We start from the raw sequence: 25,828 nt of genomic DNA, 5'->3' as shown, positions 1-25,828 counted from the left end.
TCTGAGCCGTAACCATCCACCCTGCCACCTTCCTTCTTCCACCCTGCCACCTTCCTTCTTCCACCCTGCCTCCTTCCTTCTTCCACCCTGCCACCTTCCTTCTTCCACCCTGCCACCTTCCTTCTTCCACCCTGCCACCTTCCTTCTTCCACCCTGCCGCCTTCCTTCTTCCACCCTGCCACCTTCCTTCTTCCACCCTGCCACCTTCCTTCTTCCACCCTGCCACCTTCCTTCTTCCACCCTGCCGCCTTCCTTCTTCCACCCTGCCGCCTTCCTTCTTCCACCCTGCCGCCTTCCTTCTTCTACCCTGCCACCTTCCTTCTTCCACCCTGCCGCCTTCCTTCTTCCACCCTGCCGCCTTCCTTCTTCCACCCTGCCACCCTGCCACCTTCCTTCTTCCACCCTGCCACCTTCATCCTTCCTGCCACCTTCCTCCTTCCTGCCACCTTCCTCCATGCATCCCTGCTGTCTGTCACTCTGCCCATTGCCATGGTGACACCAGCAGCACATTAGTTTCCTGTCTGCCTAGCTGCCAAGTTGTCTCAGGAACTGGATGGCTGGCAGGATAGCTTGGGTGATGGGTGGGTGGGTTTGAAAGCAAGCTCATGCAGCAGCAGGGAGGCTGGGTTGGGGTGGGCTGGTAGCGGTGGAGGCTGTGGTGTGCGACAGCTCCCATTCCTCTCTGATTAATGGAGAATAATTAGACGCTGCGCTAAGATAGGTGTTATTCATCACCCAGAGAGCGGGGGAGGAGGGAGGGGGAGAGAGATGGATAGCAGAGTGCCACCACCGCTGCCTGCTGAATACATTACTGCAGGAAAATGTGCAGAAGCTGAGAGAAGTGCAGGCCAAGCAGGCTAATACTGGATTAGAGCTCATCTTAGCTTCCAGCCCAACACTGGGCCCTCACTGGATAGGAAGCACAGCCTTGTGAGTGCAAACACACAGCAGAGTAAACACACAGGTGCGTCCTGTACATGTCGGGAAATACTATACGTTGGTTTAGAAGTGACCCTCTCCACAGCTTTATTGTGATTGGCAAAATGTTCCATCTAACAGCATTCATCAACCCGAAACGGTGCCTGAGGAAGGCCTGCAGCATCACCAAGAACCCCACACACCCCAGCCACGAGCTCTACATACAACTAATAAAATGTCAAATTAAGCAAAGAACAATCCATCTCAAAATGGAGTAAAGGACTAGGGCCTTGATTATTTCTGGTGGTCCTGTGATGCATTACTGTGATGGTCCTGTGATGCATTACTGTGATGGTCCTGTGGTGCATTACTGTGATGGTCCTGTGATGCATTACAGTGATGGTCCTGTGATGCATTACTGTGGTGGTCCTGTGGTGCATTACTGTGATGGTCCTGTGATGGTCCTGTGATGCATTACTGTGGTGGTCCTGTGGTGCATTACTGTGATGGTCCTGTGATGGTCCTGTGATGCATTACTGTGATGGTCCTGTGATGCATTACAGTGATGGTCCTGTGGTGCATTACTGTGATGGTCCTGTGATGCATTACTGTGATGGTCCTGTGATGCATTACTGTGATGGTCCTGTGATGCATTACTGTGATGGTCCTGTGATGCATTACTGTGGTGGTCCTGTGATGCATTACTGTGATGGTCCTGTGGTGCATTACTGTGATGGTCCTGTGATGCATTACTGTGATGGTCCTGTGGTGCATTACAGTGATGGTCCTGTGGTGCATTACTGTGATGGTCCTGTGGTGCATTACTGTGATGGTCCTGTGATGCATTACTGTGATGGTCCTGTGGTGCATTACTGTGATGGTCCTGTGGTGCATTACTGTGATGGTCCTGTGATGCATTACTGTGATGGTCCTGTGGTGCATTACTGTGATGGTCCTGTGATGCATTACTGTGATGGTCCTGTGATGTTTTACCTTTAGTGGTGTTGCAGGCAGCCAGAGGTGTCTGCTTTGATGACATATCCTTTAGTTTGTCCTTTACCCTTTCACCCCCTGCCCTATAACCCAACCTCTCTCTCTCTCTGATAACCTGTTGGGGCAAAACACCTTCTCTGACCTGCCTGGAGCCTACAGCCATTCATTCCAGAAGGGTTGGGCCTTAGCCTCTTACTTCAGTGTGAACCTGCTCTTTGTCTCACCTCTATTGATGTACGGTTGATTTAAGATGAGTGTGAGTGAAAGGAGGGAGTGATTTTGCCAGTGGATCAGTGGGTTTAAAAAAAAACTCTTCAAACAAGAATTCTGCTAGTGATTATAGTGAAAGATACAAGACCACATGAGGCTGATGCACCTCATACAACATATATATATATTTGAGTTCATGTAAAGCGACTCTGGTGCGTTTGTGTGTGTGTTTGTGTGTGTATCTGCGCATGCATAAGTATGTTTACCTGAGGCAGAGTCTCCTTAATGAGGTCTCTCAGGTTAATCTTCTCAACCTTAGCACTGCTTCCTGCCTATGGCTCTGTAATGTCAACTCTGAGTAGTGCTTCCTGCCTAAGGCTCTGTAATGTCAACTCTGAGTGGTGCTTCCTGCCTATGGCTCTGTAATGTCAACTCTGAGTGGTGCTTCCTGCCTAAGGCTCTGTAATGTCAACTCTGAGTAGTGCTTCCTGCCTAAGGCTCTGTAATGTCAACTCTGAGTAGTGCTTCCTGCCTAAGGCTCTGTAATGTCAACTCTGAGTGGTGCTTCCTGCCTAAGGCTCTGTAATGTCAACTCTGAGTGGTGCTTCCTGCCTAAGGCTCTGTAATGTCAACTCTGAGTAGTGCTTCCTGCCTAATGCTCTGTAATGTCAACTCTGAGTGGTGCTTCCTGCCTAAGGCTCTGTAATGTCAACTCTGAGTAGTGCTTCCTGCCTAAGGCTCTGTAATGTCAACTCTGAGTAGTGCTTCCTGCCTAATGCTCTGTAATGTCAACTCTGAGTGGTGCTTCCTGCCTAAGGCTCTGTAATGTCAACTCTGAGTGGTGCTTCCTGCCTAAGGCTCTGTAATGTCAACTCTGAGTAGTGCTTCCTGCCTAAGGCTCTGTAATGTCAACTCTGAGTAGTGCTTCCTGCCTATGGCTCTGTAATGTCAACTCTGAGTGGTGCTTCCTGCCTATGGCTCTGTAATGTCAACTCTGAGTAGTGCTTCCTGCCTATGGCTCTGTAATGTTAACTCTGAGTAGTGCTTCCTGCCTAAGGCTCTGTAATGTCAACTCTGAGTAGTGCTTCGCAGTGCAGTTAGTCCATCCTGAAGTTGACAAAGCATGAAATGCGGCCGATCGGGTGCAGTGGCCATAGGACTATTTTTCTCTGAATGACAATATTCAGATTGAGAAGCAATAATGTCAGAAAGGCTTTTCATCTCGACAACAACAGTATATTACTATCACTCTTTGATGGGAAGTCCGATTCAAAGCTGACAAGTCAATGTACTGTAAAGTTAGAACCAAAGAGTTCTGTGTTACAGATGATGTCACAAACTAGGCTTCTATCCAATTGGTGACAGTATTTCATGCACATATTCTAAAATTCACAATATGCACATTTCCCCAGCAGATATGTGTTTCCATTAAAAAGACTTGTTGTTGATAAAAGGCTGTGTGTGATGACGTAGTGCACATAAAAGGCTGTGTGTGATGACGTAGTGCACATAAAAGACTGTGTGTGATGACGTAGTGCACATAAAAGACTGTGCGTGATGACGTAGTGCACATAAAAGACTGTGTGTGATGACGTAGTGCACATAAAAGGCTGTCCGTGATGACGTAGTGCACATTAAAGACTGTGTGTGATGACGTAGTGCACATAAAAGACTGTGTGTGATGACGTAGTGCACATAAAAGACTGTGCGTGATGACGTAGTGCACATTAAAGACTGTGCGTGATGACGTAGTGCACATTAAAGACTGTGTGTGATGACGTAGTGCACATAAAAGGCTGTCCGTGATGACGTAGTGCACATTAAAGACTGTGTGTGATGACGTAGTGCACATAAAAGACTGTGTGTGATGACGTAGTGCACATAAAAGACTGTGCGTGATGACGTAGTGCACATTAAAGACTGTGTGTGATGACGTAGTGCACATAAGACTGTGTGTGATGACGTAGTGCACATAAAAGACTGTGTGTGATGACGTAGTGCACATAAAAGACTGTGCGTGATGACGTAGTGCACATTAAAGACTGTGTGTGATGACGTAGTGCACATAAAAGACTGTGTGTGATCACGTAGTGCACATAAAAGACTGTGTGTGATGACGTAGTGCACATAAAAGACTGTGCGTGATGACGTAGTGCACATTAAAGACTGTGTGTGATGACGTAGTGCACATAAAAGGCTGTCCGTGATGACGTAGTGCACATTAAAGACTGTGTGTGATGACGTAGTGCACATTAAAGACTGTGCGTGATGACGTAGTGCACATTAAAGACTGTGTGTGATGACGTAGTGCACATAAAAGACTGTGCGTGATGACGTAGTGCACATTAAAGACTGTGTGTGATGACGTAGTGCACATAAAAGGCTGTGTGTGATGACGTAGTGCACATAAAAGACTGTGTGTGATGACGTAGTGCACATAAAAGACTGTGTGTGATGACGTAGTGCACATAAAAGACTGTGGGTGATGACGTAGTGCACATAAAAGAATGTGTGTGATGACGTAGTGCACATAAAAGGCTGTGTGTGATGACGTAGTGCACATAAAAGACTGTGGGTGATGACGTAGTGCACATAAAAGACTGTGGGTGATAACGTAGTGCACATAAAAGGCTGTGTGTGATGACGTAGTGCACATAAAAGGCTGTGTGTGATGATGTAGTGCACATAAAAGGCCTGTCCGTGATGACGTAGTGCACATAAAAGGCCTGTCCGTGATGACGTAGTGCACATAAAAGACTGTGGGTGATGACGTAGTGCACATAAAAGGCTGTGTGTGATGACGTAGTGCACATAAAAGGCTGTGTGTGATGATGTAGTGCACATAAAAGGCCTGTCCGTGATGACGTAGTGCACATAAAATTAGCTATGGCAGTTTAAATCCCATGTCCCCAATAAAACAAATCTCATTTTCAACTCTGCTGATGGTTGTGTTACAAAGTGGCGTTGTAATAGTGAACGATCCCACTCTGCTAGTGACACCTGCGCTCTAGACAACAGCGTACAGATTCAGTGCGGGTATAGTCTGCATGATGAGATTATTATGGATGAATTGCAGCATTTTATTTGTCCAATGGAAGCCAGGCATCGATCGCCATGTCACCAGAATAAGACCCTGGATATTTGTTGAAAGGAGCATGAAGCTCTGTCACCACCCTGTGAAGTTCATCATCATTGAACTGCCGTGTTTTCCTGAGTCGTAGTGGGAGGACCACACATGTCATCCCAAGATGTGACTCCCAACTTTACTTTGATATGATGGTTGTTATATCAATATTATGTTATATCAATATTATGTTATATCAATAATTGCACAAAGAAGCATTTCCACCATCATTTCTCGCATAATTAGTTTTACAGACACACAAAGATCCCACCATGTCTCGCGCGTTTTGTTTTGTCAACATTTGAAAAGTTTTCAGACTCGTCGTGACACATGTACTTTACTCGCATAAAAAGGTTTGATGGAAACCTGGTTACAGAGGATCGTTTTATCACTCAGTCTATATATTTCACAGAGTAATTGGTGAGCATTTAGGGAATGTAAAGAATAGTGTTGAGACATCACATGTAACCTATCCTCTGCGGCCCCACAAGATCCATAGACTGTATCCCTGGGAGGTCAAATATAAAGGCAGATATAGGACACTCACTGAGTATACAAAACATTAGGAACTCTCTTTCCATGACATAGACTGACCAGGTGAATGCAGGTGAAAGCTATGATCCCTTATTGATGCCACCTGTTAAATCCACTTCAATCAGTGTAGATGAAGGGAATTAGACAGGTACCAAATACTTATTTTCCACCATAATTTGCAAATAATTTCATTAAAAAAATCTTACAATGTGATTTTCTGGATTTTTTTTAAAATTTTGTCTGTCATAGTTGAAGTGTACCTATGATGAAAATTACAGGCCTCTCTCATCTTTTTAAGTGGGAGAACTTGCACAATTGGTGGCTGACTAAATACTTTTTTGCCCCACTGTATATATATATATATATTATATGTATTTTTGTATGTATTTTTGACAAATATTAAACATGTCTAAGCACCCACCCACCAGGTGGGCATGAGGTTAGTCCTGTTTTATAGGAGATTTCCCCTGTTGATTACAGAAGGAGCCCATGAGGGTGGTGCTGTCTCCATGTGTTGCTCTTTGTCCAACTACTCATCCTTATCTTATCTCAAGTCAAGCCTGGACAATGTCACCTTGTCTGGGCTTCCCGTTCACGTCATCACTATCAACTTGACTGTATCCATCCGCTCATGACAGTCTGGTAGTGTTGGGAGAAGCTGGGGAAGGCCTACCTACAAAAGAGCTCGAAGGAGAATTCAGGTTCAGGCATTTTTTTGCCCTTTTTAGCGGCCCGTCCAAGCATTTCGGGTTGGAAAAACACTTTGAGTGTAAACCTAATCAACTATAACCTGATATAAAGTATGTAGAAAATAAATAGGTCTTACGTATTCTATAATATAAGCTTTGAGAACTAACAATGCTAGGCGGTCAGGGAGAATTGAACATTCCCAAAACAATGAATTTAGCAGTATTGATTTTGTTATGTTTATTATGTTTGAGCAAAAGAACACAGCATTAACTATGTCAAAATGCTTATAGTTGCAGGAAATTCACTTTAAAACTGAAACATTTTCTCTCATCTCCATTGCAAAATGTGTAAAATTGCAGGGAATTAGCTGTAAAACTGAAACATTTTCTCTCAATTCTCTGGAGAAATGTGTAGAATTGCAGGAAATTGGTTTAAATATTCAAACATTTCTTTACACCACACTGCCAAGATGGCAAGGGGATGCCTAGTCATTGCACAACTGAATGCATTCAACCGAAAAGTGTCTTCCGCACTTGACCCCACCCCTCTGAGTTAGAGAGCTGCGGGGGGCTGCCTTAATAGACACAGCGCCCTGGAAGCAGTTGTTGTTGGGCTTAACTGCCTTGCAGAACAGCAGATTTTTCCACCTTGCCGGCTCATGGATTCAAACAAGTGACCTTTCGGCTACTGGCCCAACACTTTCAACCACCAGGCTATCTAAAATGTTCTCTAATATCCAGCCGCACCGACAGGCCGACCACACCCGTTACCACGCCCCCCCGCCACGCCCACCGCCTAAACCGTTTTTTGATGGAGAAAAGTGTCCTGAGGTTTGCTCTGTATAGAGAAAGTTGGCATCTACCAGCACAGAGAAGTTCTAAAGAAGAGGATTGGAACACTGCCTTGAAATAGCCCTCACAGATGCCTGCTCAATATTTTGACGGTCTCTGAGAGTTGATATAGTCACAGCTAACAAGATGGTATGGCAGAAACCTCTCTAACTTCATGAGAAAGAAAGTGCTTTATTTTCCCAAAACTGACTGCATCAGAAAGAGAAGAGAAGCAGGATGTTTCCACCCAAACTAAATCTGTTTATTTATCCATTAGCTTACTAATATGCTGCCCCCAGTCATATGTCTCTGGCTATTTAAATCCACTTTTCTACAGTTGCACACACACACACATTGGTCAGTAATTGCATCCCCAGCCTGGTGGTGGAATTCAGAATGACCTTCCATTGGATTTGGTCTGCACACTCTGCAGAGACAGAAAGAGAGTGGAAGCTCGCATAAAGTTGACTTTTCGCTCAGCAAAGATGCAGCTCTACAACACTGCACACTCATGTGAAATGTGACTGTACTACTTCCATTGGATCTATTTCAAAATCTCTAATCTCTAATCTCAGGATCTTACAAGTCAAAGCCTGAAGGGACCCTTTACCAGGTGGTGGTCAGACTTTTGCCAAGCCGACATGGAGCAGCCTGGCTCGCTGTAGCGCCCTGGTCAATGTCCAGGCGTGTGATTTCATATGTAGCTTTATGTAGCATAACATTAAAACCTCATTCAACCTCACAACCTCACTCTCCGAGCCGAGATATCTGTATGATTACGTTGACAACTGTAATCACTGCAGTATGTTCGTTCTAATTACTGGAAACCAGTAACCCAGAGGGCCTGGAGGGCCATATGTAGCCTTGGATGAAAGTCCCCTCCAGTGATTCCTCCCCTCTGACCTCATAGTGAGAGCAGAAGAGCAGAGGCCACAAGGACCGTTGCGTGCTAACAGGCTGGACCTCTGAAACGGCACTGTGTAATCAGGATTCCTGAGGAGAGGAGCAGAGCAGAAAGCACACACTATCATATCTCTTGTACAGACACTATCATATCTCTTGTACAGACACTATCATATCTCTTGTACAGACACTATCATATCTCTTGTACAGACACTATCATATCTCTTGTACAGACACTATCATATCTCTTGTACAGACACTATCATATCTCTTGTACAGACACTATCATATCTCTTGTACAGACACTATCATATCTCTTATACAGACACTATCATATCTCTTGTACAGACACTATCATATCTCTTGTACAGACACTATCATATCTCTTGTACAGACACTATCATGTATCTTGTACAGACACTATCATATCTCTTGTACAGACACTATCATATCTCTTGTACAGACACTATCATATCTCTTGTACAGACACTATCATATCTCTTGTACAGACACTATCATATCTCTTGTACAGACACTATCACATCTCTTGTACAGACACTATCATATCTCTTGTACAAACACTATCATATCTCTTGTACAGACACTATCATATCTCTTGTACAGACACTATCATATCTCTTGTACAGACACTATCACATCTCTTGTACAGACACTATCACATCTCTTGTACAGACACTATCACATCTCTTGTACAGACACTATCACATCTCTTGTACAGACACTATCACATCTCTTGTACAGACACTATCATATCTCTTGTACAGACACTATCATATCTCTTGTACAGACACTATCATATCTCTTGTACAGACACTATCACATCTCTTGTACAGACACTATCATATCTCTTGTACAGACACTATCATATCTCTTGTACAGACACTATCATATCTCTTGTACAGACACTATCATGTATCTTGTACAGACACTATCACATCTCTTGTACAGACACTCATGCGTGAACACACACTCGCACACATACACACACATACACACACATACACACACATGCATCCACACTCATCTAAACCCTTTTACAAATATGTCCATTCCACTTTCTAATTCTATGTCTCCCCATCAGATATGTTACTCACGCTATTTTGCACACATACTCCAAGCACTTGCCCTCAACCCCATCCACACAGATCCCCCCCCCAGGAGCTAGTTCCTCTTGCTCCTCCTCACAACATCCCGTACAGTTCATAGACAGATCACTGCACTAACCATCATTCAGCTAATGCCTGTCTTTAGGGTTCTGGGCAAGAATGGGATTTCTTCCGAAATATTGCCCATTCCCTCGACACGTATCTCTGTGGGGTCATGAGTGCCTTCAGAACAGAATGCACTCTGGGATGGGTAGCTCAGACATGGCAGTAGTGTGCTGTGCCAGAATTCCTCTCTGTATGCAGTCACATCCTCCTAATGACGGAACAGGAATCACATCACTGAGAGTGACACCACATCACCTCAATTAAAAGTTCAAACCAGTCCCACACAAGGAGAAGGACCATCATGAATATTAGATTGAGGTGGTCACGTTCTTTCTTTTTCTTCTCCTTTAATACTCTGTTTTCTCTATTCAGCCAGCCACAAAGGTACCACGTTACCGTTAGGTGGGAAATGAGGGAAGTCAGAGGTAACCAAGCCCACAATGCATCACATGAGATTACATTTTTGTCATATGCTATTAATTCCAGAGTATAGGAAAGACGTCTTTGTTTGCTATTAACCTTTTCAGAGCAACAAGGTAACAATTCACTCTCACCTTGGAATACAAAATATAACTGTTTGATAGCAATATTAACTCTCACAATCCTGACAATATAACTAGATGTTGGGAGTGTGAAAAATAGTTCTACTGTGGTGGTATGATAATATGAAAAAGACTGTTCTACTGTAGTAGTGTGGTCATATCAAAAAGACTGTTCTACTGTAGTAGTATGGTCATATCAAAAAGACTGTTCTACTGTGGTAGTATGGTCATATCAAAAAGACTGTTCTGCTGTGGTGGTATGATAATATGAAAAAGACTGTTCTACTGTAGTAGTATGGTCATATCAAAAAGACTGTTCTACTGTAGTAGTATGGTCATATCAAAAAGACTGTTCTACTGTGGTAGTATGGTCATATCAAAAAGACTGTTCTACTGTAGTAGTATGGTCATATCAAAAAGACTGTTCTACTGTGGTAGTATGGTCATATCAAAAAGACTGTTCTACTGTGGTAGTATGGTCATATGGAAAAGACTGTTCTACTGTAGTAGTATGGTCATATCAAAAAGACTGTTCTACTGTGGTAGTATGGTCATATCAAAAAGACTGTTCTACTGTGGTAGTATGGTCATATCAAAAGACTGTTCTACTGTAGTAGTATGGTCATATCAAAAAGACTGTTCTACTGTGGTAGTATGGTCATATCAAAAAGACTGTTCTACTGTGGTAGTATGGTCATATCAAAAGACTGTTCTACTGTAGTAGTATGGTCATATCAAAAAGACGGTTCTACTGTGGTAGTATGGTCATATCAAAAAGACTGTTCTACTGTGGTAGTATGGTCATATCAAAAAGACTGTTCTACTGTAGTAGTATGGTCATATCAAAAAGACTGTTCTACTGTAGTAGTATGGTCATATCAAAAAGACTGTTCTACTGTGGTAGTATGGTCATATCAAAAAGACTGTTCTACTGTGGTAGTATGGTCATATGGAAAAGACTGTTCTCCTGTAGTAGTATGGTCATATGGAGAAGACTGTTCTACTGTAGTAGTATGGTCATATGGAAAAGACTGTTCTACTGTAGTAGTATGGTCATATGGAGAAGACTGTTCTACTGTAGTAGTATGGTCATATGGAGAAGACTGTTCTACTGTAGTAGTATGGTCATATGGAAAAGACTGTTCTCCTGTAGTAGTATGGTCATATGGAAAAGACTGTTCTACTGTAGTAGTATGGTCATATGGAAAATAGTTAGCTCTACTTTAGTAGTATGGTCATATGGAAAAGACTGCTCTACTGTAGTAGTATGGTCATATGGAAAATACTGTTCTCCTGTAGTAGTATGGTCATATGGAAAATAGTTAGCTCTACTGTAGTAGTATGGTCATATGGAAAAGACTGTTCTCCTGTAGTAGTATGGTCATATGGAAAATAGTTAGCTCTACTGTAGTAGTATGGTCATATGGAGAAGACTGCTCTACTGTAGTAGTATGGTCATATGGAAAAGACTGTTCTCCTGTAGTAGTATGGTCATATGGAAAAGACTGCTCTACTGTAGTAGTATGGTCATATGGAAAAGACTGTTCTACTGTAGTAGTATGGTCATATGGAAAAGACTGTTCTACTGTAGTAGTATGGTCATATGGAAAAGACTGTTCTCCTGTAGTAGTATGGTCATATGGAAAAGACTGCTCTACTGTAGTAGTATGGTCATATGGAAAAGACTGTTCTACTGTAGTAGTATGGTCATATGGAAAAGACTGTTCTACTGTAGTAGTATGGTCATATGGAAAAGACTGTTCTACTGTAGTAGTATGGTCATATGGAAAATATTTAGCTCTACTGTAGTAGTATGGTCATATGGAAAATAGTTAGCTCTACTGTAGTAGTATGGTCATATGGAAAATAGTTAGCTCTACTGTAGTAGTATGGTCATATGGAAAATACTGTTCTCCTGTAGTAGTATGGTCATATGGAAAAGACTGTTCTCCTGTAGTAGTATGATCATATGGAAAAGACTGTTCTACTGTAGTAGTATGGTCATATGGAAAAGACTGTTCTACTGTAGTAGTATGGTCATATGGAAAAGACTGTTCTACTGTAGTAGTATGGTCATATGGAAAAGACTGTTCTACTGTGGTAGTATGGTCATATGGAAAAGACTGCTCTACTGTAGTAGTATGGTCATATGGAAAATAGTTAGCTCTACTGTAGTAGTATGGTAATATGGAAAAGACTGCTCTACTGTGGTAGTATGGTCATATGGAAAAGACTGTTCTACTGTAGTAGTATGGTCATATGGAAAAGACTGTTCTGCTGTGGTGGTATGGTGATATGGAAAAGACTGTTCTACTGTGGTAGTATGATCATATGGAAAAGACTGTTCTACTGTAGTAGTATGGTCATATGGAAAAGACTGTTCTACTGTAGTAGTATGGTCATATGGAAAATAGTTAGCTCTACTGTAGTAGTATGGTAATATGGAAAAGACTGCTCTACTGTAGTAGTATGGTCATATGGAAAAGACTGTTCTACTGTAGTAGTATGGTCATATGGAAAAGACTGTTCTGCTGTGGTGGTATGGTGATATGGAAAAGACTGTTCTACTGTAGTAGTATGGTCATATGGAAAAGACTGTTCTCCTGTAGTAGTATGGTCATATGGAAAAGACTGTTCTACTGTAGTAGTATGGTAATATGGAAAAGACTGTTCTACTGTGGTAGTATGGTCATATGGAAAAGACTGTTCTACTGTAGTAGTATGGTCATATGGAAAAGACTGTTCTGCTGTGGTGGTATGGTGATATGGAAAAGACTGTTCTACTGTAGTAGTATGGTCATATGGAAAAGACTGTTCTCCTGTAGTAGTATGGTCATATGGAAAAGACTGTTCTACTGTAGTAGTATGGTCATATGGAAAAGACTGTTCTACTGTAGTAGTATGGTCATATGGAAAAGACTGTTCTACTGTGGTAGTATGGTCATATGGAGAAGACTGTTCTACTGTGGTGATATGGTCATATGGAAAAGACTGTTCTACTGTAGTAGTATGGTCATATGGAAAAGACTGTTCTACTGTAGTAGTATGGTAATATGGAAAAGACTGTTCTGCTGTGGTAGTATGGTCATATGGAAAAGACTGTTCTACTGTGGTGATATGGTCATATGGAAAAGACTGTTCTACTGTGGTAGTATGGTCATATGGAAAAGACTGTTCTACTGTAGTAGTATGGTCATATGGAAAAGACTGTTCTGCTGTGGTAGTATGGTAATATGGAAAAGACTGTTCTACTGTGGTGATATGGTCATATGGAAAAGACTGTTCTACTGTGGTAGTATGGTCATATGGAAAAGACTGTTCTACTGTAGTAGTATGGTCATATGGAAAAGACTGTTCTACTGTGGTGATATGGTCATATGGAAAAGACTGTTCTACTGTGGTAGTATGGTCATATGGAAAAGACTGTTCTACTGTAGTAGTATGGTCATATGGAAAAGACTGTTCTACTGTGGTGATATGGTCATATGGAAAAGACTGTTCTACTGTGGTGATATGGTAATATGGAAAAGACTGTTCTACTGTGGTAGTATGGTCATATGGAAAAGACTGTTCTACTGTAGTAGTATGGTCATATGGAAAAGACTGTTCTACTGTGGTGATATGGTCATATGGAAAAGACTGTTCTACTGTGGTGATATGGTCATATGGAAAAGACTGTTCTACTGTGGTGATATGGTAATATGGAAAAGACTGTTCTGCTGTGGTGATATGGTCATATGGAAACGCTCCAAACTGAGTGACCTTTACATGTCACAAGAATGAAAATGAGAAGATTGACACATTGATTACAACTTTTCTAGGGGCAAAGGATGTCATTGAGTTTAAGCGGCAGTGCACATTTAGTGATGTACAGTAAGAGGGGGAGGAGTTCTAGGGATGTACATTAAGAGGGGGAGGACTTCTAGGGATGTACAGTAAGAGGGGGAGGAGTTCTAGGGATGTACAGTAAGAGGGGTAGGAGTTCTACGGATGTACAGTAAGAGGGGGAGGAGTTCTAGGGATGTACTGTAAGAGGAGGAGGAGTTCTCGGGATGTACAGTAAGAGGGGGAGGAGTTCTAGGGATGTTCAGTAAGAGGGGGAGGAGTTCTAGGGATGTTCAGTAAGAGGGGCAGGAGTTCTAGGGATGTACAGTAAGAGGGGGAAGAGTTCTAGGGATGTACAGTAAGAGGGGGAGGAGATAGAGAGCCTGGAGGTCACACTGCACCACAGTCTCAGCCAGCCTGTACACACACACACACACACACACACACACACACACACACACACACACACACACACACACACACACACACACACACACACACACACACACACACACACACACACAGAGAGACACAGTCAGGGCATGTGCATTTCTGGCATCTCTACTAATTAATGGTAATTCAGTCAGTATGGTCCAAAACCAATAGAATCTGTCTCCCCACTTTCCATTATCCTCCAGGTCACGGAGTAACACGTCTGAGAGTTATTATATATACAGTATAGTAGGTAGACAACTCCAGAAATGTTGTGGAACTAATGAGTTTCAATGGAAAAACATATATTCATGAGACCACTGCCTTTTATTCCCTCTGTTATGCTGTATTTAACAGTCAAACTAACCACATTCCTACAATGCCTGGGGCAGGCGTGCAAATCACTTTGCTTTGTGTTATCTTTTGTCCTCAGAAAATGGCTGAAGGGAAGAAACAGCTTTGAGCCTTTCAGGATTTCCGTGTTTCCTGGAGGCGAGAATTGGCATAGAATGTTGTTTTGATGTTCGACAGAGGCTTCAGATGTGGCTAAAACAGAGAGAGAGGGAGTGAACGTGAGGGGGAGGGTGGTTTGAGGGAGCTCTCTGTGGTGGTCTAAGGTGAGCCGTCTGCCTGTGCTGGTGGAACCCGTCACGGCCATGAAACCATAGAACCAGCACAGCATATAACTAGCTGTGTGTTCCTGACTGTTCCCGTCTGAGGGAGAAGTGGTTTAGTCATGGGAAGGGAAGGACACCTTGTGTGGTTGTCAGGCTGGTTTAAGATGGTCGAGGCTGAGACGAGACTGTGTGTGCCCCAGAGGACGATGGCAGAGTGTGGGCTGATGGATGCCACTGATGCTGTCACTGGGGTGAGGAGGCACACGTGGAACCGAGTGCCTCCTCGCCGGGTGCTGATTTGATCTCGTCTCCATTCTTGAATGTTCGCTGAAGCTTCTAGGGAGGTCACTGGGTCCCTTCTGTTTCACACTTACATAAACACACACACACACACACACACACACACACACTGGTCCTTTGTAGCTCAGTTGGTAGAGCATGTCGCTTGTAACGCCAGTGTAATGAGTTTGATTCCCGGAACCACGCATATGTAAAATGCATGAATGACTGTAGGTTTCTTGGATAAGACTGTCTGCTAAATGGCACTTACACATGAACCCCCCCCAACTCCATAGTTAATGAACACAACCCCCCATAGTTAATGCACACAACCCCCCCCACCCATAGTTAATGAACACAACCCCGCATAGTTAATTAACACAACTCCCCCCATAGGTAATGAACACAATTCCCCCATAGTTAATGAACACAATTCCCCCACAGTTAGTGAACACAACTCCCCCCATAGTTAATGAACACAACCCCGCATAGTTAGTGAACACAACTCCCCCCATAGTTAGTGAACACAACTCCCCCCATAGTTAGTGAACACAACTCCCCCATAGTTAGTGAACACAACTCCCCCCATAGTTAGTGAACACAACTCCCCCATAGTTGGTGAACACAACTCCCCCCATAGTTAGTGAAGCCAACTCCCCCATAGTTAGTGAACATAAATCCCCCCATATTTAGTAAACACAACTCCCCCCATAGTTAGTGAACACAACCCCCCATAGTTAGTGAACACAACTCCCCCATAGTTAATGAACACAACCCCCAGAGTTAATCCACACAACTCCCCCCATAGTTAATGAACACAACTCCCCCCCATAGTTAATGAACACAACTCCCCCCCATAGTTAATGAACACAACTCCCCCACATAGTTAATGAACACAACTCCCCCCATAGTTAATGAACACAACTCCCCCCATAGTTAATGAACACAACTCCCCCTCATAGTTAATGAACACAATTCCCCCACAGTTAGTGAACACAACTCCCCCCATAGTTAGTGAACACAACTCCCCCCCATAGTTAGTGAACACAACTCCCCCCATAGTTAGTGAACACAACTCCCCCCATAGTTAGTGAACACAACTCCCCCCATAGTTAGTGAACACAACTCCCCCCCATAGTTAGTGAACACAACTCCCCCCATAGTTAGTGAACACAACTCCCCCATAGTTAGTGAAGCCAACTCCCCCCATAGTTAGTGAACATAACTCCCCCCATATTTAGTAAACACAACTCCCCCCATAGTTAGTTAACACAACTCCCCCCATAGTTAGTGAACACAACTCCCCCCATAGTTAATGAACACAACTCCCCCATAGTTAATGAACACAACTCCCCCCATAGTTAGTGAACACAACTCCCCCCATAGTTAGTGAACACAACTCCCCCCATAGTTAGAGAACACAACTCCCCCCATAGTTAGTGAACACAACTCTCCCCCATAGTTAATGCGCACAACTCCCCCCATAGTTAATGAACACAACACCCTCCACAGTTAATGAACACAACCCCCCCATAGTTAATGAACACAACTCCCCCCATAGTTTATGAACACAACACCCCCATAGTTAATGAACACAACTCCCCCCATAGTTAATGAACACATCTCCACCCATAGTTAATGAACACAACTGCCCCCATAGTTAATGAACACAACACCCCCCCATAGTTAATGAACACAACTCCCCCCATAGTTAATGAACACAACTCCCCCCCATAGTTAATGAACACAACTCCCCCCAATGTTAATGAACACAACTCCCCCCATAGTTAATGAACAGACCTCCCCCAATAGTTAATGGACACAACACCCCCATAGTTAATGCATACAACTCCTCCCCATAGTTAATGCACACAACTCCCCCCATAGTTAATGAACATATACCTCCCCCCATAGTTAATGAACACAACGCCCCCCATAGTTAATGAACATATATCCCCCCCATAGTTAATACACACAACTCACTCCCCCCATTTTTAATGCACACAACTTCCCCCATAGTTAATGCACACAACTCCCCCCCCATAGTTAATGAACACAACTCCCCCATAGTTAATGCACACAATTCCCCCCATAGTTAATGAACACAACTCCCCCATAGTTAATGAACACAACTCCCCCCATAGTTAATGAACACAACCCCCCCATAGTTAATGCATACATCTCCTCCCCATAGTTAATGCACACAACTCCCCCCATAGTTAATGAACACAACTCTGCTCATAATTCATGCACACAACTCCCCACATAGTTAATGAACACAACTCCCTCCCGTAGTTAATGCCCACAACTCCCCCTCCCGTAGTTAATGCCCACAACTCCCCCTCCTGTAGTTAATGCCCACAACTCCCCCCCCCCATAGTTAATGAACACAACTCCCCCCATAGTTAATGCCCACAACCCCTCCCCATGTAGTTAATGCCCACAACTCCCCCCCTGTATTTAAAGCCCACAATCCCTCCCCATGTAGTTAATGCCCACAACTCCCCCCTGTAGTTAATGCCCACAACTCCCCCCGTAGTTAATGCACCCCCCCCCGTAGTTAATGAACACAACCCCCCCGTAGTTAATGAACACAACTCCCCCCCATAGTTAGTGAACACAACTCTCCCCATAGTTAATGCGCACAACTCCCCCCATAGTTAATGAACACAACACCCCCATAGTTAATGAACACAACCCCCCCATAGTTAATGAACACAACTCCCCCCATAGTTAATGAACACAACACCCCCATAATTAATGAACACAACTCCCCCCATAGTTAATGAACACATCTCCCCCTATAGTTAATGAACACAACTCCCCCCATAGTTAATGAACACAACACCCCCTCCACAGTTAATGAACACAACCCCCCCCCATAGTTAATGAACACAACTCCCCCCATAGTTTATGAACACAACACCCCCCATAGTTAATGAACACAACTCCCCCCATAGTTAATGAACACATCTCCACCCATAGTTAATGAACACAACTGCCCCCATAGTTAATGAACACAACTCCCCCCATAGTTAATGCACAGAAATGCTTTTCAACTCATGCTTTTCTGTTGTTTGCCATGATCTGTACTGTTTCAGCCCTTAATTGGATCTCACCTCATTGTTATCTACTGGGCTAACCCTCAACCTCTGATAGTAAAGAGGCTTGGTACGGTAGAGAGGCATGTTTGTGGAGTTGTTGTGAAGAGTCCTCAGTGTGAAGTGTGGTTGAAACAGACATAGACCACCACTGTGGCCTGACTGCCTGACTCCTCAACACTGCTGATGATGGCTAATGGGAACCAACAGTGACTTTAGCACTCAACTAAGTGTCAAGTGCCAAATCTGATTTCAATGTTGTGGTTAACCTTCAGTGTTAAGTGCCTACCCTTTCAAAGGAAATTGAAATTGGATAACTGACTGTGTGTGTGTGTGTTCCCCAGTGAGCATGACGTGGGAGAGGATGACATCTACGACTGTGTTCCCTGTGAGGATGATGGAGATGACATCTACGAGGACATCATCAAGGTGGAAGTACGACAACCCATGGTGAGAGCTTTGTGTTGACTTGTGTTTATGTCATTCTCTGCGTGTCTCTTTATCCGGGTGCATGGGTGTGTCTGTCTCTGTGTGTGTGTGACCTGTCTGACCTATGATGCTATCTATCTGTCGGTGTGTGTTCTGCCCTGCTCATCTGCTGTGTTTTCCCTTCCTGACGCTGCAGATCAGATACATGCAGGTAAGTGCCCTGACTCACCAATCTGTCATCCGGCTCTATTCAACAGTCTGTCTGAAACGGACGTGTCCCACAACCCCCTTCCCCTCAGATCAATGACCTACAGCACAGCACATGTCAAGGGACACCCTATCTGCCCCTATGTGTGTGTGACTCAGTGTGACGTCAACATATCACCGTCAACAACATGACAGTCTCTCTGTATGACATCATCAAAAGCCGCCACATGCCAGATCAAAACCCCGATACAGACTCTCAATAAAACACTGCTGTCATCAGTTCCTATGGCAGCTCTGTAGCGGTGATCCCTGGTTGGGTGGTTGTTTTCTATTACCCAGCTGGATCCGTGCCTGGGAGTCTCTAATTGGCTGTGGTTTGACTTGATTATCCCCCTATTGTATTATCAGAACTGCTCATTAACATTCAGCCCGGTTCCAGATGAATACTCCTCTCAGAATGAATACTCCTCTCAACACAACAACCAAGACTGTTGACAGACAATTGAGACGGAGATGATGTCACAGATTTTTGCACGTATTATAATTCACAGATGTTTTTTATTTCTACATATTTTTCAACTGTCTCTCAGTTTTTCATTGCGTTGTGATTCACTGATCTGATGCTGTTAGGCGAGCCAGCCTCCCACTCCTCTCCCCGCCACCCCCCCAGCCGTAGGCCCTATGAGTAATGCTCTGTGTTCCTCTGTTTGTTTTCCCTGTCCTCGTTCTCCTCCTTTCCCTAATGGCGGGCCTGTTTGCGTGGCTAAATAAGTCTGGATGTGGCGGGCGGCTGCATTTGCCTTGGCCGTTCCCCGCTCCCCGGCTTGTCTCTGCTCTCCTCTGCTCTGTGGCTGGCCCCAGATGTTCCCCTGATACAGAGCTACATACACAGATGTTCATTAGCACTTGGCCATGAGCAAGCCAGCCAGCCAGCAGTCAACTCATACAAAGCCTCGGGTCCAGTGTTTATGTCACCGCTTTCCCACAACACGGACAATCAGCTCGCGTTTCACAACCTGGTCCCAGCGATTACAGTTCATCAGAAGTATCATATTCTATTGGATCATGTAGGAGTGCAGTGAGGAGGGAGAATTGGGATCATTTCATTAAAAATGCCCATCAAATTCCCATTGAGGGGTTTGGATGCAGTTCTGCGGGGCCTCTGGGGGCGGGCTCTGTTCTGTTTCACAACTCCCTATTGGCAGCTGAAACTCAAAGGGGAAATACATTGCGTCCTTCATGTGTCCTTGTTACCTCATGAATTCGGGCAGATGTTGAAGTCCATTTGGATGATGAGTATTGTACATTGTATATAATGGTAAACAGGATGTGTACAGTACAATATGATTTGTAATAAAGACCTTGTCAGAGCATGACTAAATAGCAGCCCCATGCATTTGAGACCCATCATTAGACAATTAGCCACTTGAACTACATTGTCAGTGACGTGTCATACAATGACAGAATGACAGCCCAGCATCAGTTCTCCTGCCGTTAATTACCTCCACAGAAAATGGGCATGACAGAAGACGACAAGAGAAACTGCTGCTTAGTGGAGATCCAGGAGACTGAGGCCAAGTACTACAAGACGCTGGAGGACATTGAGAAGGTGGGTGAGGGACGGAGGTGGGGAGAAGTTGTGTGTGTGCGCTGGGTGGGTGGCTATCAGTGTTGGTTGTAGCGTTCTGCTAGAGTAGGTATGTTTTGTCACGTCTCCTGTGTCTAACACACAGACGGTGTGGAAATGTCAGCGATTGGCAGGTTCATTGGAGAGAACAAATGTCAATGGAGCAGGTCGATGGGCTTATTATTGGCACGGTCCCATGGGAGGAGACCGATCCCCAGGGCTCTATGGATATACACCCGCGCCCACACACACACACACACACACACACACACACACACACACACACACACACACACACACACACACACACACACACACACACACACACACACACACACACACACACACACACACACACACACACACACACACACACACACACACACACACACACACACACACACACACACACACACACACACAGTTCTCCCAAGGTTTTAAATGATGTTTAGATCAGCGGATAAACAGCAGCTTCTCCATGATGAAAAATATATTCTTGTCGATAATATCCACTGGTTCCATTAGACGAAAGGTGTGGTTGTGTTTGCTGAGCCAATTAAACCAGAATCACCTTGTTATAATCAGAGGACTTGTTTGGGCTTGATTGAGTTGGGGTTAATAAAGCTGTCATCTCTTCATTGCATTTTAATAGATCTATTTGTTATCATTAAGATGATGTAATGTGACAAGCAGACAATGACGTTAGTCAAACAACAGGGAAAGTGTGCCCCAGTAGACATCGGTTTAGCAAACACAGGCATTGTTCGACTTTCCCCGCATGTCATGGGCACCCTCAACGGACGGCTCGCATGCGTCCATTGTGTCTAAGAGAGGGATTAGGCTCGCAACACCGAGAAGTATCACGTTCTGGCGAAGCCTGTTTTGAGACTTGTTTTCCTTGGTGCCTAGCGCATGCCATTGAATTGAACCGGTGTTTTAGTCACACCTTTACACTGCCACCGATGTATCTACAATACCAACGGCTTGAGTCAAGCACAGTTCTACTGTAAAGATGTAGGATCTTAATTTGACTGATATTATCACCGTAAAATAATTGCATTTTTAGTCCATAATGTTGACTGATCGGTGGTTGGGCTATTAGCTGACCGAAAGTAGGCAACATGAAAAGTGCAATACGGTTAATGTAACCGTGTGTTAGAGTGCATTTTCCAGTTTATTTATGTAAATCATAGAGATAATTTGCATTTCCTGCGGTGCAGGAAAATTCTCAGCAACAACTGCGTGGTCAAATTACCTGTGTATTTGAATTTCACTACTGCTGTTTTGGTTTTGTACAGAATTATATGATTCCCCTGAAGCAAGTTCTAAGTTCACAAGACATGGGGGCCATCTTTGTAAATCTGGAGGTGAGTACACGCTGGTGATGATGAGAGTGATCCTTGTGTCAGTGTTGATGGTACAGGTTGTGTTAAGAAGTGTGGTTGTCCTGTACCCCATACAGGATGTGATTAAGGTCCACTTTGCTCTGCTGAGGGCCATCGACCTCAACATGGTGAGCGGAGGCAACGGTCTGGGGAAGATCTTCATAGACTTCAAGGAAAGGTTAGTAACCTCAAGGAGGTGTGTGTGTGTGTGTGTGTGTGTGTGTGTGTGTGTGTGATCAGTATTCCCTGTGCTGCCCTGCATGCAGATGGATTTAGATGCATGATTTCCTGATAAGACCGGCTAAATGGGGTTAGTTTCAACGGAATAAGTCAATTCGTTTAAAACGCATGTAACAAATAGCTGACTGGGTCTGTAACACTGTAATAAATAAAATAACCTAGTTAGGAGGAGAGCAGCCTCAACATGTACTGCGTTCTGTGCAGGGTGTATATACTGTTGACATGGATTCCTGTCTTCTATTATGTTCATGAAACACAGTGGATAGAAGAGGAGGCAGTCGGAGCTCTAGAACACTCCAGCTGCAGTACAGTACTGTGAATGATGATTTGCATGCAAATGGTGGAGTGCTGTTGTGATTCCCGCTGCGCTGCTCACTAGGTAATTGTAATAATGGCTCTGGTAATGACGGGATGTAGCCATGACAGCCCTCCAGGAATGTTAGTCCTGATCCAGACTTATTCTGGGACATTCACATGGAGCGGAGCCAAACCGCGGAAAGTATATGTGTGTGTGTGTGCCTGTGTGAATGAGCATGTTTGTGTGTACACTGTGGATGGTGATCTGATTGCAGTAAACACCTGGTAAGGGCGATGTACTGTATGCTTGCCGCCGTCCTCCCGTCCCAAACAGACAGCAATGGATTTGTGTAGTTTCAGTTTGTCAGATTGTGTAGGTAATTATCTCATTGCACGGCTGCTCGGGGAGCTTGGAGAGCTGCATCACAACAGAGCTAGCGTGACGGCAACGACACTCTCTATCCCAATCACACCTCGCTCCCAAGCACAAACTCCTCCTCCCCGTCTTGCTGACACTGCTGATCTGATTGAGCTGTCCGTAGAGCTCAACTCTCTCACGCTATGCTAAACCAGGCCTGTGATGTGGGCTCTTCACTAATACATTACTGAAATACTACACTTTCAGCTCACTACACAGCTCCTAGTTATGGCCCACGGTCTAATTATGGGCCACCGCTTGTTCTGCCAGCTGATGCTAGGCTTCCACATTACTATGCTGTGTAGGAAGTTCAACCTTCTACAAGTCACAACTCTAATCCTACACAGCATAGTAATGTGGAAACCTGGCCTTAAGTAGCATCAGCTGGCAGACCAAGCGGTGGCCCATAATTTGACCGTGGGCCATAACTAGGAGCTGATGCTGTTTACCAACAGGCTAAACAGCTCTTTCCTCCAGCCCTCCGGCCCATCACCAGAGCATTGAAAGATGTCAACGACAGGGAATGTTAATATTTACCTTCTGTGACATTCTACTGAATGTGGAACAGGAGGGTATTTTGGGTGAATTATTCATTTGATTTGTGCTGTGCTGAGCCGTGCATCAGCTGCCTTTGGTATTCAGGAGATGATTGACAGACAAATTCCTGTCGTTTGACTATGAGTGGCTGGCTCTCTACCCGGTAACAGAGCCTGGAGAACTGGGGATTTGGCACCACTCAGATGGATCCATTCTCATAAAAGCCCCTTGTCGATTGGTTCTAAGGGCCCAGCTTCGTTTAATTAATGTTGTTATCTCCGCTTCTAAGTCCCAGTGACCTTTGCAACAATAGGCCAGATTTGTCCTTTCTCTTTGAGAAATGAATAAAAAGCTTTTCAAGTTGTCATTGCTGCGCCCAGTGAATGATGAAAATGTCAATGTTCTCCACAGCACTGCAGCTAATAGCAGCTTTTCTAAAAGGTGCTACGGCTTGGTGACGGGCTTAATGTTCTGTTTAGAGGAAGGCAGACAACTTTTTTAAGTGTTCCCCATGTTGGCTTCCCATACCTTACATTGGTGGCTTGCCACTTTTCCCAAAGCCCAAACTCATTTCCGGAGTAATCCGCACCCCTGATAACACTGTAATATGTACTTAGAGGCAAACAGAGAAGTGTGTCACCAGAGGGCGCCGCCAGCCTTCCCCTCCATTTGCTGTGTGCTGGATTTGTTCAGCGGAGGTGAGGAGGTCCCAATGCTTCGTGTCAGACAATATTATTACCTCTCTCTGCAGCCTGTCACTTCTGATTTGCCGTGAGATTTCCTCGCCAGCCTGACACTGTATCCCAATGCCACTGCAGACTCCCTACAGAGGCAGGGGAGAGCGGTAACTCCAAATTGTATTTTCTCTGAAATAAAGTGCACGACGGCGTTCCCATAATGAGAGACTGTGTAGCTGCAGCAGGGGCGATATTACTGACCGGAAGGGAGAGAGGAGGAATTTAAAGAGGGCACTTACACTGCACTGACTGAGGAACATCTCCCACGGGAGACCTCAGTCTAAAGCGACTGTGGCGTTGAGGGGTTGTTTCCACAACAAGCTGTTTTTACCGCCTTCACTTCCTCTCTCTTGTCCCTCTCTCTTGTCCCTCTCTCTTGTCCCTCTCTCTTGTCCCTCTCTCTTGTCCCCCTCTCTTGTCCCCCTCTCTTGTCCCTCTCTCTTGTCCCTCTCTCTTGTCCCTCTCTCTTGTCCCTCTCTCTTGTCCCTCTCTTGTCCCCCTCTTGTCCCTCTCTCTTGTCCCTCTCTCTTGTCCCTCTCTCTTGTCCCTCTCTCTTGTCCCTCTCTCTTGTCCCCCTCTCTTGTCCCTCTCTCTTGTCCCTCTCTAGTACTTTAGGCAGTTGGAACTATACTTAACTATGGCCATATGAATACAGCCCTAGACTGTTTGGTTCTTGCCATTGTCACATCGCAGTAGGACATTTAGTCTAGGACACGTCTTGACAGGCACTGCTGCCCCCGAGACTGGCAGGCAACAGAAGAGGCAGAGGCCAAGTGAATCAGGACTTTGTCCGTTTCACTTCAACACCTTTTCCCCATGACACGTCAAGCTCTTTGAGGGCCTGGCAGAAGCCGTCGTGGAGACAAAGTGCTGCTTGAACATCATAGAGAGCTCATTCCCTTTGGGGCCTTGGTCCATGCTGTCGACTGTCTAAAATACAATCAGCATCATCCAGTCCGTATGGCCATTAGAACATTGTTTGGTTAACAGAACCCTCATTGCATTAATTTCCGTCCAATTATGCATTAGTTTATATGAGAGAGAGAGAGAGAGAGAGAGAGAGAGAGAGAGAGAGAGAGAGAGAGAGAGAGAGAGAGAGAGAGAGAGAGAGAAAAGGAGTGAAACATAGAACTTTAAAGGGGAAGAGAAAAGAGAAGTAGTACCTGTTGGTTTCTAAGGGAGCATAACTGCACATGTCTCCCAGTGAGATGTGTCCAGACATCAGAAGAGGCTGTGCCTGTCAGTGTCTCAGGGGCTAACTATATCGCTGTGTGTACATGGCTTTGTGCGTGTCTGCAGTCATCTGTGTGTGTGCAAACAGTATGTTTGTGTGCGTGTCTGCAGTCATCTGTGTGTGTCGTGTCTGCAGTCATCTGTGTGTGTGCAAACAGTATGTTTGTGTGCGTGTCTGCAGTCATCTGTGTGTGTGCAAGCAGTATGTTTGTGTACGTGTCTGCAGTCATCTGTGTGTGTGCAAACAGTATGTTTGTGTGTGTGTGTGTGTGTAATCATCCCCTTTGTTCCACTGCCTGTCTCTGGGAGAACAAAGACAGTGACTCTCCTTTAGAGCTGGAGCAACAAGAAAGCCTGTTATTAGAGGGGTCTGTGAGCATTAGCACTGTGACATGTCCTCTCTGCTGTGTCATTGTCAGAGCAGGCCCTGTGTCCCATGTTGAGGCCTGTCACTGAGCAGGGGACAAATATCTCTGTTAGGATGGCCT

The 25,828-nt window shown here is 44.5% G+C and overlaps 1 protein-coding gene across 1 annotated transcript in view; it reads left to right on the top strand.

Moving 5' to 3' along the window:
* Positions 1-25,828, top strand: part of LOC135544402 (guanine nucleotide exchange factor VAV2-like) — a 254,049-nt gene that overhangs the window by 195,404 nt on the left and 32,817 nt on the right. Inside the window, 4 exon segments of the mRNA XM_064971977.1 lie at positions 18,575-18,680; positions 20,377-20,475; positions 21,792-21,860; positions 21,956-22,056. Coding sequence (XP_064828049.1) covers positions 18,575-18,680; positions 20,377-20,475; positions 21,792-21,860; positions 21,956-22,056 — 375 coding nt within the window.

Source organism: Oncorhynchus masou, chromosome 8, assembly GCF_036934945.1.
Source record: "Oncorhynchus masou masou isolate Uvic2021 chromosome 8, UVic_Omas_1.1, whole genome shotgun sequence".
In the NCBI taxonomy this organism is placed as follows: Eukaryota; Metazoa; Chordata; class Actinopteri; order Salmoniformes; family Salmonidae; genus Oncorhynchus; species Oncorhynchus masou.
Note: the sequence above shows the minus strand (reverse complement) of the source record. Positions and strands in the feature narration are given on the sequence as shown.